This window comes from Melanotaenia boesemani, chromosome 14, assembly GCF_017639745.1.
Source record: "Melanotaenia boesemani isolate fMelBoe1 chromosome 14, fMelBoe1.pri, whole genome shotgun sequence".
Taxonomy (NCBI): Eukaryota; Metazoa; Chordata; class Actinopteri; order Atheriniformes; family Melanotaeniidae; genus Melanotaenia; species Melanotaenia boesemani.
In genome coordinates, this window is record NC_055695.1 from 10,041,544 (window position 1) to 10,058,284 (window position 16,741).

Here is a 16,741-nt window from a genome sequence, read left to right on the forward strand (position 1 = left end):
TCTGTTACAAGGAAAAGTTTTTATAGATCACAAATATAGTCAGTTTCATTCCGGGCATCACTTTGTGTAAATTGGGGACACTTTCTAGCCTAACACCACCTTCTAGTGGTTCAATTTTAACTTACAGTTCTATTTAAGTGGGCGGAACGCTGTCTCATTAGCCCCTCCCTATGATAGTGAGGGCTCTGACGTAGCCATTCGAGGGTAGCAACAGTTGCCTCGAGACCCCGTCGCGCTATAGTGACTGTAGCCGTGGAGACAGTTACTTACCAACGGGCGCAACACTCAGCAACAGCAGCAGCAGCATCTGGAAGTCACCGAACGAGTGGGAGAGAGGGGAAAAAGATCAGAGCGAGGGCAGAAGTTTTCTCACGGCGAAGGTGACTATATTTATAGAAAATAGAAACAGATTTAATCGTAATGTGGAGAAAAATTCTTTGGGGAACGAATGGGGCTTGGTTCTCTAAAACAACTTTCTCGTTTTTGTTGCATCCGCCTCATGTGGCGGAAGCCTTTTTCTTTTCATTTAAGAGGCGACAGCTTTTTAATGTCCGCCTGTGATCTAGTTCACTGTTGCTACACTTAGCTTACACAGAGCACTGTTGTTACTCCCAACTCCAAACAGATTCAGCATCACTTTCCACTTGTTGCTACGTTGTGTAGCGTGTATCGAGACGTGGACGCACTTCCAACTCAGTTCCAGTAGGATGGATGGTCAGACCAGCATTCACTCGAGTTCAGCTAATGCTAATTTGGCAGCGGCTAAAGTGGCAAGTTGGCTCGCGATTTTAGTCTTACGTCGCGTTGTCAACGACATTTCTGTTTTGCCGGTTGACAAAACAGATAAAGCAAAGCATTGTAGCGTCTTGTTTGAAATCTAAACTAGTGAAAGAGTAGCCTTAGCGCCGTTGGTTCTTAGGTTCTGGTGTTCTAACTGTTATCAACGTCCGCTGCAAGCAACCGTAGACTCATCACCCTGATCACTTTAATGGCAGCAGGGAAGGTTGTCAGTTCTTCTGCGACGTTTTCCCCACGCACAGTTCAGTCGTAAATATGATTTAAGACATGAATCAGTCGAACATTGATACATGAACCTCTACCAGCGTGGTAACGACATTCGGCGCTACACCGACACAAAGCCAAATTCAGTTGATTTCTAATGTAAAGCATCCTGACGAAGATATGTGTCAGACTGTGTAGCACATGATATCAAAGTGGAACAAGTTGGTGCTTAACAAAGTTATAAAGCTGTTAATATTTCAGAAGTAATAACAGGATATGCTACAGCTAGGTGGTGCTACTGTATGATGGTCATTTATATTGCTGACTGTTTTTTTCAGTCATGTGTTGGAAGTGCCTTATAGCTGTATTAAATATATATATATATATATATATATATATATATATATATATATATATATATATATATATAGTTACATATGACTTTGAATCTGATCCCTATTATTACTGTCATTATTTCACAATTGAATAAATGCTCATATTTCCCGTTTAACTAATGCCATATACATTAAACAGACACAAAAACAAATTTTATGGCAAAATGCAAGTTGTTTTCAGTGACACTGCTTCATTGTTCAAATGGTAGGTCTCAATGTTGCTGCTTGACCCCTCTGATCAATCTGTGGTCCAACTTTAAAGTGCAAGAAAGGATAAAGTAGACCCCCTGTGATTTTAAGTTTAACTTTAATTAGTTATTTCATGTCTGTGGCCCCTTTATTTGTGTGTGTGTTCCTTCTTGCACTTTGCATACTTGTTTTCTCCTTTTGGGATTCTGCTACTCTTTGTCCCTTGAGGAGACTTAATTCTAATGAAGTATCTTCTCAGAGACATCTGTCAGGTGCTCGGTCATTTGTATTGTTTGCCATTGAAGCATTAGGAAGAATCCATGCAGCATGAAAGTGTCTCTAATTAATGCTCCCGCTTCTTAAGCTTAATATATTGAATAATACACTTAAGTATGTATTTATACATAATATTTATCTAGTAAATAGTGGAAGTTAAATATTTAAGGCGTATTATTAATGAAACCGAATGCCTTTTCTGATTTGAAATATATTCATGAAGTATACTTCCTCTACATTATATAACTCCCCTTTGACTGGGATTTTTAGAGCTTGTTTAGAAACAATTGTCAGAGAAATAAACTTTAATTATTCAGACATCTCTTCAAAGCTTCTAAAATAAGAATAAAAATATAGAAGTGTCTGTACCGAAACTGTGCAACCCTCTCTAGCCCCACCTCTCAATTTGAGCGTGACACTGTTATGTTTACATGGCAACTTGATATACAAATACACCCAAGTCATGGAAAGAAAGGGGTTAGAGTGGGCCACATGCTGAATTGTTATTCTTTTGTGTTTTTAATCAGGTTATTTTCATCTCCCTCTTTGTGCCTGGAGTGCATATCCTTAGTTTGTAGAAGCCGGTAGACAGCAATAGATGAAAGACAAGAGATATCATTCATGGGAATAATAATTTCGAAAGACGAGATACATAAATTTTTTACTTTTTGTTTCTTAATTCACTTTTGTAAGTCACCTGCACCTGTAGGTAATCATTCATGACTTTATTTGCATTGCTAGCAACCTGTGACTTGTGCTTGGGTTCATCCTGATCTTTACACAACAATATACTTCTATCTGGCTTCTTCTGTGCCACCTCCAAAGTTATTTGTATGATTATTGTTTTTACATTGCAGTCTCAGCTGTTATCCTTATGACATTTTGTGTGTTTAATGGACCCGTCTGTGTACAGTTCAGCTATCAATAGGACAGCTGCAGTGGTCTCTTGGGCAGCGGGTGACCTGACACAGCTTTTAGTCACATGTTCTGTGTGTATGTGTGTGAATTTTCTGAGTGCATATGTGAGTGTGTTATGTTAGTGTGTTTGCTTGCTCATGCTGTATTTAGCTATCTTGTTGAGGCCCACTACTGCCCAAGGGGGAAAGTTCTCAATCCAATAGCCAGCTACAGATATAGACATGGACCTGTTCATCCATTGTGCTACGGCAGTTTACAGTTGATGATATACAGATAGGACTGCATTTACCTCCTGCTGTTTTAAGTGAGCTGCTTGGCTTTTGCATAAAGAAATGTATGATCTAACACCTTTTTAATGGATTGTCCCATAACTCCAGTCAAAGGCATGTCAGGAAACCACAGACCAAAACAGAAAGGCTGAGAGGAGAATGCCTCGTGGGGCTTGTTAAGTGGAAATTAATAGTGCCACTTGTACACATGAAGGGTTTCAGATTCCTAATCTTCATAATTTGTTAAGGGCTTTTTTTGTGATGAGTTGTTATTTGTTGAAAGTAAAACTGTTTTAAGTGTCCTTATGACTCTTTTCTATGAAGGTGTTCATCTGTAAAGAGTTTGGGAAATCATTTTAAGTTCTGCTGCTAGGATATAAAGAAGCAACTCTTGTAATGTGCTGCCAAAAAGGCTGTCACTGATTGGCTCTCGTGTGGAGGAAACAAGTCGAAGCTCGTTGTGAAATGAAATGTTTTTTAGTCTCTCTTCTGTCTGCATGTATGTGTCATCAGCAGCATTCTTAACATTCCACCTGTTTGTATTGTAGCTATGCAACTTGTAATTAAATTGCCTACCACAAACAGCAGACAAGGCAGGGATATTTGCATCACAATGACTGCCCACCCCCTCACCCCCACCTTTCAGGAAGGGGATAGTAGGAGACCCTCATTCGGGTTCCTCACTTTTCCCTTCTTTTGTCGTGTTTTAGGGTAGAGAAGGTTGTTTGGAGAAAAAAGAAGTTCTTATAGTGTAAAACTGCCACAAAGTAATAGCCAAGACCAAGATTAGCCTTTTTGGTGAGGTGGATTTAGTTTTAATAGCAAAGGAAAAAATTCTCTAAAACTAAACCTTAAAGGTATTCTTTAAGGTTTAGTTTTAGTGTCTGTCATAATATGACAGACACTAAAACTTATGCAGTTTCTGTTTAGAAAGTCTAAAAGGCAAAGTAACATTTTTATTCATGTTCTTGGATTAATTTCCATTAAATGGCCTTTCTTTTGTTGATAAGTAGGTTTGGTGAATAATTACAGTTCACTACAATATAGTTGTGGCATAAAACTGATAATTATTTATATGACAAATGGCTAACTTAATTGTGATGGTCTTGTTCCTAAAGAGCCATTTATTCTGAGTAATTAGATTCAAAGCTTAACAGTTGTTAATGTTACAGGTTTCTATGTTCATTATTTCCATACAGAAATCAACAGTTTTCATTTAACATGAGTAAAAGGTGATGAAACCACTGATGTTTCAGAATCTTTGACCATCGTTGAGAGTTGTGACTCACCCAGTCCAGTTGACTTTTTTTAACCTACACTGAATCTGAATAATCTTCTTAAATTCCTCATGTTTAATTAGGATTAGTTTAGGATAGCTTATTTTTTATGTGAAAAGTAAAAAAGCTTAAAGTTATATTAGTGATTACTCATCTGATGCCAACACATCCCTTTTATACGGAAGTGTACATGAAGAGTCTGAATAACTGGATTTACCTCCAGAGATGAAAACCAGCGATGTGACGCTGCTTAATGTATCTCAGTTGTTGTACACAAAGATACTTCTAAGTGTATTAAACTAGCTTAGTTGCAGTTTGTAGGTTAATATATTGTAAGTGTCAAGTTTGGTTAGAAGAAGGCTTTTAGGTTGAAAGCTAACTAATTGGAAAAAAAATTATGTATGTATAGGCAGCAGTCTTGACTAAAAGTAAATACAACATGTAATGAACAAATTTAGTGAAATTCGTAAATGCCTGTCGTCAGCAACATTATTAGAAAATGGAAATAAATAGAATAATTGGTGCTATCATTTACCTGTGGCAGGTATTCTGAAATGAATGATATCCTGCAGAATGTGCCTGTCCGGTGTGTCATTTTAATAAGCAGAAACCTAAAACTGAGTCTGATGGCAAGTTGTCAGTCTGGTCTAGTATTCAGAGCATGAACAACAGTCACTTGGATCCCTCTCAGATTTAAAGCATCAACTGGTGAATCATTGGCGTGTGAAAACGTACTGTACATACTGTATGTTCACTGAGTCAAATCTCTGTGCAGTGAATGCTTGCCAAAAAGGCAGAGTCCTCAAATGCAACATGACGTTTATCTTAGTTTAATCTGTTAAGATCATGTCAGTACACTGCCATCATTTGAGGCCATGTTTACAGAATGTGCTTCGCTGGGAAATAAAACCTCCCACATCCACAGGTTGAACACACTCTTCTTCAAGAGAGCAAGTAGACCTAGAGTGTTTTGCACTTTTTTTGTTTCTATTAACAGTAGAAAAATTGGATACAAGTCTGTTTTTGTTTTTTTTGTTTTTTTTTACTGATTTTACCAAAAAGAGATTTTTTTGTATTTTTCTGTCATCAAATCACAATTTAGGATCTGTGTATTCATGCAGATCCTTGCAGCAAGATTTGTACAGTGTGCTCAGTTCTATGAGTAAAATCAATATTATGCAAAAATCCTTACTACCTGGAACTGCTCCTTTTATTATTTATTTGTGCCAACACTGTTGCACTCTGAAAACACATGAGATGAATTATTTTGATGCCCAAACATGAGTAAGGTCTGATTACATTCTGACTTGGGCCCATCTTGCCTCTTTTTCCTCTCCTTTTTAAATTTTTTTCTTAAAAAGTGCTGTTTAAACCCTTCAGTCTTCATCTTGATGCTAAATGATAAGGATAAAGACTGGGGTGGATGAAGGTAGGGGGGGGGGCAGTGGAGATCTGGAAAGGGTTAGATGAAGTAGGGCGTTGGGGGAGGAAGTGTAGAGCTTAGGCGAACACACAATCTCCATGGCAACAGTTTGATCTTTCTCTCAGTGGCTGTCAGGCCTGCATTGCACATGGTGACAGAGTGGACAGGTTGTGCTGATGACCAGAGGTGGGGAGGGGAAGAGTATTCTTGGATCAGAGACAGTGGTCGGTGCGTCCTTTCTCTGCCAACCCCCCCAACTCTGCCATCTGCAGACCCCAAGAGCTGCTTTGATTGGATTAGCCATGAATTAATGAGACAGGCTTGAAGAGCAGCCTCTGTTGTGGAAATCTCTTATCATATCTTAATTTGTTCTTTGTGTGAACGCGTGTGCCTGTATGGTTTATTAAATTAAATCAAAGCTTAATGTTTGTTTGTTTGTTTTTCAAACCCATAAATGACATTGAATATATTGAAATAAAAATGTATGGACTAAATGAATTGTCAAAACAGGGAGCATGTTTGTAATCCCATTACCTGTTGCTTTTTGCTGGTAGATGGATGAAAGTGAGATAAAAAATGTTCTTAGTGTACGTTTCATAGATGTTCCTTTAAAAGCAACAAGTGTCACTTCAGTTTTATTTAATTTATTTTCCACTGAGTTGGAAAAAGCATTGCTCTGCTCAGGATGTTTACGGTCCCATCTGCCCAGGGAACTTTGGAAAAACTCCTCTTGATCTAGTTTCATTTTCAGGTGGCGCAAGTACAAAGCAACTTTTTTAGTCTGTTGTCTTCATGATGACTTAAACACTCTTTTTTTTTTTCTTTACCACACAGTAGTTTATGTAGCAATTTTTCCTGTTCTAGTATGTCTTGTCACAGCCAGTGTAAAATCTGTATTTTTATATGGCTTTGACACAGAAATAACTCTGGTCCCCCAGTGTCTGAAATTAATGGCTTACATAGTATTTATTGTTGTAAGTTTCTACTTAGCGTGAGATAGAGGGATCAGGTGGGGGATGGCATTGTTTGGTTTGGGAAGTATTCAGTTGGTTGCATAGCAACAGGCTCCTGGAAACGGGAGTGGACGGTGTTGCCACTAGCAACCGTTGTTGCTCTGCAAACAATGTGGGCCAGTACAAACATGAGCCAAGACTGTGGGCTCCTGCTTTTAATTGAACATCTGTAAGCATTTATCATAGATTGAGTCCTGTTTAAGTTAGATATGCCTGTTACAGACCCTCAGATTTTCTTAACATTATAAATTTGTAGTGTTTGTAACAGTTTGTGGGGCTTTTGGGGTTGTTAAGTGCATTTAGTTGTTTCTCTGCTTTTAAAACTAAGGCATTTCCTGAAAAGATGGTCTGCTGTAATTTTAAGTGTTTGAATAAAACCAGGCTCATAGACTTGACATGAAAATAGACTTGTGTATGAAGTCGTCTCTGAGGTGGAAGTAGAAAAGATTGGCTTTTAACAGCACACTGTCCTCACTATCAGTTTTGCAGCAGTGTGCTGTGCCTCCTGCTGTGTTCTAACTTTGTGCCTTTCTGAGATGCTGGTGGGGAATTTGTGTGGCTTTTAACCTTCCCTGAACACCAAGCAGAAAGACTCCTCTAAGCCCCCATTCACTTTATTTCTCCCTCCTCCAATGATTTGGCACACTTCACCATACCTATTTAAGCCAATCCCTTAATGAGTGAGAACATGCAGGTCAGTGGTCTGTTCTTTGATTCCCCACCATCTTGCTATGCCACCCATTCATTAATGGTATAAAGAGGTCCTCAGACTTCCTCTGGTGAAAATGACAGTTATACAGAAAAATGATGGGATTGTTTCCAAGTGTATTTATAACTCAGCTGACACTTCATAGCCAAATTCCTGGGTTTAGAAAGATGCCTAAGTATTGCATCAGCTTTTTAAATGTTCTGATAATAGACTTTTAGTACTTTACTGACATACAAGACAGGAGTGTGAAGAAACATTTTGATGGAATATGAGAGGCGTTACATGTAAGTGTTAATTGTGCTCTGTGATGACAAATAAATTGAAAATGGGGCATAGATATATGCTTAGAGAAGACTCAATATAGATATTGGACTCTAAAGAGTGACACATAACAACTTCAGCATAGGCCTCCCGACTCAGTCTATTAGTAATGTAAGTAGAGCTGTGTCTTTGTCTGTGGCTTGCATGGATGGCACACCCAAGTCTGTTGTTGTTCCATTTTAAAGAGACACTATGATTTTGTTGTAACACCCAGTAGCACTCTTATACTCTGCATTTTCCACAGGTTTCTGCCCTCTAAAACATACTGCGATCATCAGTTTGAGTTTTTGTCTGTGTGTGTTTGTGTGCGTGTGTGTGTGTGTGCAGTTTGTAAGTAATGTATCAGGCAACTGATTGTCTGTCATGTTTCACAGTGAGTTTAAATTTCCTTACATTTAATGTTTCATTTGGTTAGTTTGAAGACTTGAGCTATAATTATCTCTTGATACAGAACAGAAATGTCCCAGTCTGTTCTCAAGTATCAGATCAGAGTCCCCTATCAAAGTGTTTTTTGATTGATTGGTATTGAAGTCATCAGCCCCAGTGTCTGGTGTTTTACATCAGCTGCCCTAAAAGGTTGTGGCAGGATCTTGACAACATGTCTGCTAGATGGAAATATTTTAAAGTGGAAAATGAAAGCAGTCCAACAGCCTACAGAAATGTCTGTTATTCAAGCATTTTGTGAGGTGTTATGGACAGTTTTTAGATGAAAGTGATTAGATGAAAGTTTAAAGTTTAAACACTTGGCTGAATACAACAACCTCCCTTAACTAACTTGCACTTTGTCTCGATCAAATGGACACAAACTGGAGGGAACTTTACAAAAAAGACAGGTTTCCATGTGTAAAAGATAAGGCAAGTAGGATTACAGAGAAGGTGGTTAAATTATGTCAAAACCAAGTTGTCTACATCTTTTGCAATACTTTACAAAGTAAAGGACTATCTGTGTCAAAATTACTTTTTATTTTATATAACTCATGGATTGTTCCATATATGTTGTGTGGGGAAACACCACACAAACACAAATTCAGTTTTCTTACTGCAAAAGTAGGCCATACGTATAATTTGTAAAAAATGTATTGTGAACCAACAAATTCGCTATTTATTCAATTACACATACTGAAATTTAGAAGTCTTACAACACAATTCAAATTATGTATAAAGTTAATAATAATCAATTGCCATTCAGAGGCTGTTTAAAAAGAGGGAGAAATGTTATGACCTTGAAGGAAATTAAATGTTTTGCAAACACAAGGTACAGAAAATATAAAGTAAATCTGTCACTGGTGTCAAACTGGAACGATTGTTATAATGAATTACTTTAAAATAATTTAAAAGAAAGTACATAAATAATATAATAATGAATTATCATGATAAATGAAATTCTAAAGATCTTCCTGTGGGTAATAGTTTTATAAGTTGCTCCTACAATTAATGATAGTGATGTAAATTTTTTTATTCTTTTATTATTTATTTATTTAATGTTTTATTTAATATCGTTAATTTTGTTTGGAAATGGGTCCTTTTTTTGTAATGGGTAGGCGTTTTATAAGCTACTATCTTCTGACTACATGTTTTGGTTTTCCATCTTCATTTCTTAAATTTTTTTAAATGTTTTATTTACTTTCACTTAATCATTACAATACATTACAAAACGTATCACCCTGGATTTGTTGCTGTAGCTGAGAATGAGACTGTTGTTGTTTTTGAGCTTTTTGAAACTTAATACACCCCATCCTCTCACAGCACAACCTGCACTGATTTACTGCAACATACAGAGTATTTACTTTTATTAACTACAATGTGCTTTTGGTTAATTTGCAACTGTATAATGTAGGAAAATGCAAGTATCCCCTTGTTAGATTGTCAGTCAGTGTGTACTATAACCAGAGATGTTCACAAGTCCTTTTTTACAAGCATAAGTCAAGTCTCAAGTTACTTTTAAGTTGTGATGAGTAATCTTTCATGGACGCCTGCTGTCTGGTCTGCTCAAGGCTCATTATAATATCATTTAAGATGCATACCCACCCTTTATCTGCCAGCATTTTGTAACAGCAATGATCATTAGCTTAAACTAGCAAATGCTGGCCAATTTCTTTGCTTTACTGAATTCAGAAAACCTGTAGATGAACATGGAATTTTATTTTGATTACTAAATATGCTCTTAAGCTATAACTTTTGACTTTTTAATGTGTACAAAAATCTATCTGGACCCACTGAGAAATTTTCTAAAATGATACTACAGTTTATAGCTTTTTTTATTTTAGCTGTTACCCTCCTGCAACACACCTGATTCAAATTAAATGGTTCTCCAACAGCTTGTTGTCAGGTCCTGCACAAGCCCTTTAATGACTCATTAATTTGAGTCAAGTGTGTTGCAGCACGGAAACGTCTAAAACCTAGAGGACACCGGCCAAAGAGATCTGGAGTTGGTGATCCTTGAGCTTGTGCATGAGAAAAATCTTAATAGTTTGGAGGGGAAAAAAATAGAAGCTTGAATATTGTGTGAGTTTAGTACAGAAAATATGAATGTTACACTATATTAAATTAAATAATAAAAAAACAACAACTCAGGATTACAGTTTATTCAGATACAATATCACAGGTACAATAAATAATAACAGCTAAAATTACTAAAGCAACAACAGCTTTAACTTCTTTTTCTAATGAACAGACCCAGTAAAGCCGCATTGTTTACAATGAATCTGATGGTTAATTGGTTTCAGTTTAATATTATCCAGGGCAGGTCATGGTAAAGCCAGCAGTTTATGGAAACAACTCACTGTTTTAAGTAAATATCTCTCCTGCTCCATCCTTCCCTCACTCATGACCCTGAGATACTTGAACTCCTCCACTTGGGGCAGGACCACATTCCCAACTCGGAGAGGACACTGCCCTTTTACAGCTGAGAACCATAGTCTTAGATTTGGAGGTGCGGATCTTCATCCTCTTCAGATCTATCTTTGCTGTAAATTGTCCCAGCAAGCTGGAGATCATGGCTCGATGAGGCCAACCGTATCATCTACAAAAGCCAGAGACTCAGTCCTGAGGTCACCAAACCGGATCTCCTCAACACCTCGACTGTGCCTTGAAATTCTATCCATAAAAGTTATGAACAAAATCTGTGACAAAGGACAGCCTTGGTGGAGTCCAACCCTCCCTTGAAACAAATCTGACTTACTTTTGGCAATGTGGACCAAGCTCTGGTACCCGTCATAAGTTTGTGATCGTTTGGAGCCAAAATCAAAATTGTATATATTGCACAATCCTGCTGTAACCCAGTTTGAAGCACTTTTTTTTTCTTTTTAAATACATTTGTTCTTCTTGTCTTTTACAGTATCTAAAAACTTACTGGAACTTATTAGTAGAGATTTTGTGTGTGATAAATTGGTCACATACATATTCATCCATATTTAGTTTCAAAGTCTTTGTTGGTTGTTCAGATGAGTAGTGTTATCGTACATCATCAAAGCCTTGTCAAAGCATTTGGATTAATTTAAAGGGATCTTTCATAAGAGTCTATAAAATGTGTAACAGCCTACTCTTGGGTGATTTCTTGCCTTTTTATAACTCAGTGGGAAACTTGAGCAGCCAAACGGTGTTTATCAGATCTCTTCCGGTAAATTAAAATACCATTGTTGTGCATGCTGAGTGTTATGACTAATCATGGCATGTCTGGAGCAGGTTGTGTCTTGTGGCCATTAACTGTAATGCTACTTATGACCACAACTGTTTTGTTTGCCTACTGACTTTACCCGCTGCTGCATGATTTCTGCCTTAAACTACAGACCGCTCATCAATTCAACCCACCCCCAACTGTGCCGTATCTCCCTCTCCCTTATTTCAGTCCTCCTCCCCCTCTTCTTTTTGTGGTTGCACTCAAGAGTTCCTGTGCAGGAGCTTTATAAAAGATTGGGTTGTGGTGGAGGGTTGTTGAGGAGGGAACATGGAGGGCTGGGGGAGTTGAGTTGGGGTGGTTGTCATGGATTCCTCACCATAGCAACTGACAAACGTTTACAAAGCATTGAGGAATTTCCTCATATCAGCTGGATTATTGGAGCCCTCAGAGACTGGCTCTTATTTGAAACAAACTCTGGATATCATCAGGACCCTGGCAGGGTCTGCAACCCCACAGTCATTTTCATCTTTTTTCCCCCCACATTTTCTCCTCTCTTTTTGGTGAGTGGGGAAGTTGTTTGTGTTTTTTTTCCCCCTGCCCACTCTCCCTTGCAGTTCCATTCTTTTCTTGTCCCTGCCTTGCTCCCGCTCTTTCCCTCTCTGTCTCCTTTAAAAAAAAAAAAAAAGAACCTTTGTGTCACTCCATTTTTAGCTCCACTTTGCTATGCTGTGCACATTGTCACTCAGTGGAAAGCAGAGTGGTGGCAGAGGGTTTTGATCCACAAGCAGAACTTCAGTCTGGTTGGTAATTTGAGCTTTTCTACTGTAACTTTTCCACGTGGGCCTGATCTGCTCAGCAAGGCTCTATCTGTGTAGTACAGTTGGTGCGCTTATTTTGCCATTGTTTAAGGCCCAAGTTGGGCTACTGTTGGAGTTCTGAGAGCTTTTGGTGACTCAGCTTGACTTGGCAAAAACAGAAAACCCCTAAGAGACGATTAATGTCCTGGTGGCTCCACAGGAGAGGGGGGTGGGTATTAAAGCATTTAGTTAGCATGAAGAAACACGCGTATTGACTTAATGCTCCTTTTTTTTCTTTTAAAACTTAATTTTTAACTGGAAAGAAGTTGCCTTTTTGTTTTAGCATGGTATATAAACACCTTTGTATTTTCACCTTCTTTATGCCTCCTAGCATGCAGAACTCTGAGGGAGGGTCAGACACCACTACCAGCGTGACTGCGCTGCGGACATCATCATCAGCCCAGGCTCCTGTGGTACAGCCCGTCCCAGCTTCCCAGCAGGTAGAAAAACACCCTGCTGCTAATATAATGACAGGACCAAGTCTGTAATGACTTAACGCCTCCATCTCATGGCTTTTCAGATGTTAATTATAAAATAAGTTATTTTGGAAACCAAATCAAGAACTCTTTGTCACATTAGTTTTTGTTCATCGTGTCCAGATAGAAGACAGATTGAAGTGCAGTGTTATTTACAAGTTGTTTCACTCATAACTCAGTCACTCAATATCATAAGCAATACATTTTTAAAAGAAATATAATTCAGATATGTATCTCATCAGATACAAAAGTTGCAACCTTCAACTCTGCCAACAGATGCCTCTCGTATCAGTTTACCATATGAAGGAGCTCCATGTTAGCTGAGAGGTTAGGGTGCATACCACATGGGAGCAAATGTTGTTAGCAATGAGTCCCCTGTTAGTTGGGTAGCAGGACCTACTCTTCATGTCATCACCACTGTGTCTTAACCTGAGTTTCCTGTCACTCAGCTACCTCTTTCAAATAATACAGAACGTAGGACAGAAAAAAAAATCTTACGTGAAGAATGTGTTTTTCTGTTTTGGAATTTCATTTTATTATACATTGGCTAAATAAGTGAGAATTTAGCAGAAAATGGCTAACATTTGCTCGATGAAGGAATTTCTCTGTGTGTTTACCCATGTTGTGCTGACTGCCATACGCTAAGACTGGTGTGTTTGTGTGTGATTGTACAAGCATACCTATGTAATTGAGTTATGTCTTGTCCACACAGAGGGTGCTGGTTCAAGCCACAGGCTCAGCTCAGAAGGGAGGACAAGTACAGCAGCTTTCAGTACCCAGGGTCCAACAGGTCCCTCAGCAGGTACACAGGACTGCGCATACTGGGACAGTGCTCTGAAATTATTTGTACACCCTTTGACTTTCATTCTCATTTTGACCACAGCCACGTACAGTGTGTTATTTTACATTAAAGTAAGAATAAGATTCGAGTCATATCAAATCAAATAAATCTTTATTTATATAAGACTTTCACATACCAAGAAGTACCCAAAGTGCTGCAAAGGTAAAATAACAATACATATGAACAAGGTTGTCAAGACAGGTATACTGCCCACTTCACTGTGACTTATTTTATGCCATTTACACATTTTCATCAACTTGTCACACTCAGCTGACAATTTACCTCAAGATTAAATAACCCTCAGTCTATGGGGTTGGCTGTTTGGCTTTTGATTAACTCATTACAAAGTAAACAAGTTGAACAGTCAGCAAACCTCGTTTGTTTCAAAGACTTGATAAAGATCCCAAACACTGCACCCCATTCATTTCACCAAAAATTGTACATCCAGATCCAAAATGCTTTTCTTACTTACTGTGCCCCTTTTAAGAGGGTAAAAAGATTCTTTTTCTGGCTTGGTCTGGCTCCTTGCTTGTATATATAGATAACATGCATTTAATAACTTAAGGGTGCTATAAGCAACACTCAGAGCCTATAGGCACTGATACAGAGCACCAGCATTTCAAGCTGAAGTGTCTGACACATTCACAAATGGTTGTTATTGAAACTAACTGACGATGGTAGAATATTAAACGGCTGCAGGGAGGTTAGATGCACAAATGACTTTTAAGCTGCTACTTCAACTGCATATTCATACTTAAGCTCTCTTATTAATTCTCTCCCTTAAATTAGACAAGCTACACATATGACATAATCATAGAAACATGATTTTATTTCTATCCACTTGATTCTGCTCATTTTAAAACACTGCAAAATTTTAGGTGTTTTTTATTTGAACCTGATTCAAGCTCATGCGAGTGTGTAGTGCTTTTAAAGCAATTTTCTTGCCAAGAGGTAGTTTGTTGGCTGCTGAATTATAAAGAACTGATTAAGGACAGGCACTTTTTCTAGAATATTAAATTAATATTTTTTTTAGGTGTGTGACGATAAGGATACTTTTCCTGACTTTTTTAATGCTTGCATTCAGCTTTGGGTCCCAGTGTTTCATGCAATCATACTGCAAAGTTAAGGGGTGTTCCTGGGGGCTTGAACCAAAACCCAAGAGTTCATTATCTGCTTTTCATCAGTTTGATGCTTTAGTTTGTCAACCTTGCTTTTAGTAAACCATGTGTACATCTTTATCGGTTGAAGTTAGCATACATTTCATTGCGGATTTTCCCAACTTTGGTCAAGTGTACAGTTTAATTTACTTATGATTATATTTCTACCCAACATTGTTCAATATCTCCTATAATAATAATTTAATAATGAGAAATTTAATTTTCAATTATGACTGAAATATGAAGAACTCTGCTGTATACAACTGACCTTAGCTGGTTTAAAATCAACATTGTTAATATTAAATGACAGGTTGAATGATGTTATAGCAGTATAGCATGTAAACACCTAAATGTTTGGATGTAATATCACGGTCTAACCCTTCTGTATTTATACTGTTGCCTTTCTGCAGGTGCAGCAGGTGCAGCATGTCTACCCATCTCAAGTCCAGTATGTTGGAGAAAGCGGAGAAGCTGTGTATACCAATGGAACAATGTAAGTAATTAAGTCATTTTATGGAGCAAAAAAAATTCTCATAAGAATTTTGACATAGTTTCTGATTGTAAAGAATTTGGCTTTGATGTTTTTCATACTAATAAATTCTCACTTTAATAAAAATGAACACATCATTTTTACCTTTTAAATCACAGTTCAGAACTGCACATTATATTTGGCCTTATTCAGTTGCAGTCATATTGAATTATGTATGAATGAGTGCTGTGTGTAAAACATAATGACAGATAAGACTTTCCACACCACTTTTCTCATCATTTCAGCTGTGTCAACCATCGGCTTTTAAAGTGGCTGTAATCACAGTGTTATTAAAGTTAATAGAAGCCAAAGCACTTTTTTTTTGTCCTACGGTTTGAATGTGTGACATGACTCTGACAACAAATGTTTTGAAAACATCAGTTGTATTACTGTCTACGTCAACACAATCATCAAGACTGTATTCCTGTTGTGTTTTTTTTCTTGCAGCACAACAACGGTGTAAATGTACTTGCATGCTAATAACAATAATCTCTCCCCAGCCGAGCAGCTTACTCTTATAACCCTGAGACTCAGCTGTATGGGCAGAGCAGTGGAGGAACCTACTTTGATTCTCAGGCTGGTGGAACTCATGTCACCACGGTGGTGTCCTCTGCCAGTGGTGGTGTGCCTCCACACAGCATGGTTGGCATTGCCATGGATGTGGGCAGTAGCCACATCATCTCCAGTGGCAGCACCTACCTGATACATGGCGGAAATATGGAGGGAAGCCGCAACCACATATCACACTCATCACGCTCCTCCTCAGCCATGGTGAGCAACACCAGTCCCATTGTTCTTGTGGTACTCCACAGCATGTTTTTCCAATAGGACAGAGTTAGAGAGCAAGCATAAAACCCCGAATCAGTCCTTAAACAATACCGATTACACTCAGGGGAATGTTTTATAACTTCTGTGAAAAATATGAATTATACATTCAGTTTTTTGTAATGGTCGTCACTACCTGTGTCCAACTGACAACTCCTTTTCCCAGGAATGCGCAACCTGAGTTGGGACCTTACAGCTTCGTACGAACACACACACAGGGCAGAGCCATGAGCCTGCAGAACCAGGACATTGGCTTAAATAATTCAACACTGCCTTGTTTCAGAGGTTTTCACAGGCACTTGAGCGCCCTATGAAACAAAGCAACCCCTGGGGCTCACTGCCATTTGGCCAAGAGCCCTCGGGAGCCTTCTTATGGCTTGGAATATTGCCTGCTTCTTTTTCCTTTTCGTCTGTCTCCCGTTTGGCTGAAGTACCACATAACTTTTCTTTTTTGGCTTGATTTTATTCTACAGATTCACAAAATGTCCTTGCTTTTGTCATTTACCTCAGTTGACAGTCTATCTCTGTTATTTATGATTTGTCATCCAGTGATAGAATTAAACATATTTTTTAAAAAAGAAAATGAATAAAATTTTATGCTTCTTTTTTGGTTTATGGAAATATATATATATATATATATATATA

At 38.1% G+C, this 16,741-nt stretch overlaps 1 protein-coding gene across 4 annotated transcripts in view; it reads left to right on the forward strand.

Annotated features, from left to right (window-relative positions):
* The first annotated feature begins 214 nt into the window (after window positions 1-214).
* rfx2 (regulatory factor X, 2 (influences HLA class II expression)) overlaps window positions 215-16,741 on the forward strand; it is a 28,155-nt gene continuing 11,628 nt past the window's right edge. For 2 of the 4 annotated variants that reach the window (XM_042005797.1, XM_042005799.1), the window contains exons 1-5: window positions 217-380; window positions 12,600-12,708; window positions 13,457-13,546; window positions 15,153-15,235; window positions 15,772-16,042. In XM_042005797.1, coding sequence (XP_041861731.1) covers window positions 12,601-12,708; window positions 13,457-13,546; window positions 15,153-15,235; window positions 15,772-16,042 — 552 coding nt within the window. In that variant the 5' untranslated portion in view covers window positions 217-380; window position 12,600. Of the gene's footprint in view, window positions 381-12,189; window positions 12,212-12,599; window positions 12,709-13,456; window positions 13,547-15,152; window positions 15,236-15,771; window positions 16,043-16,741 lie in introns of those variants that run through there. The other 2 variants (XM_042005798.1, XM_042005800.1) reach the window with 2 other exon arrangements.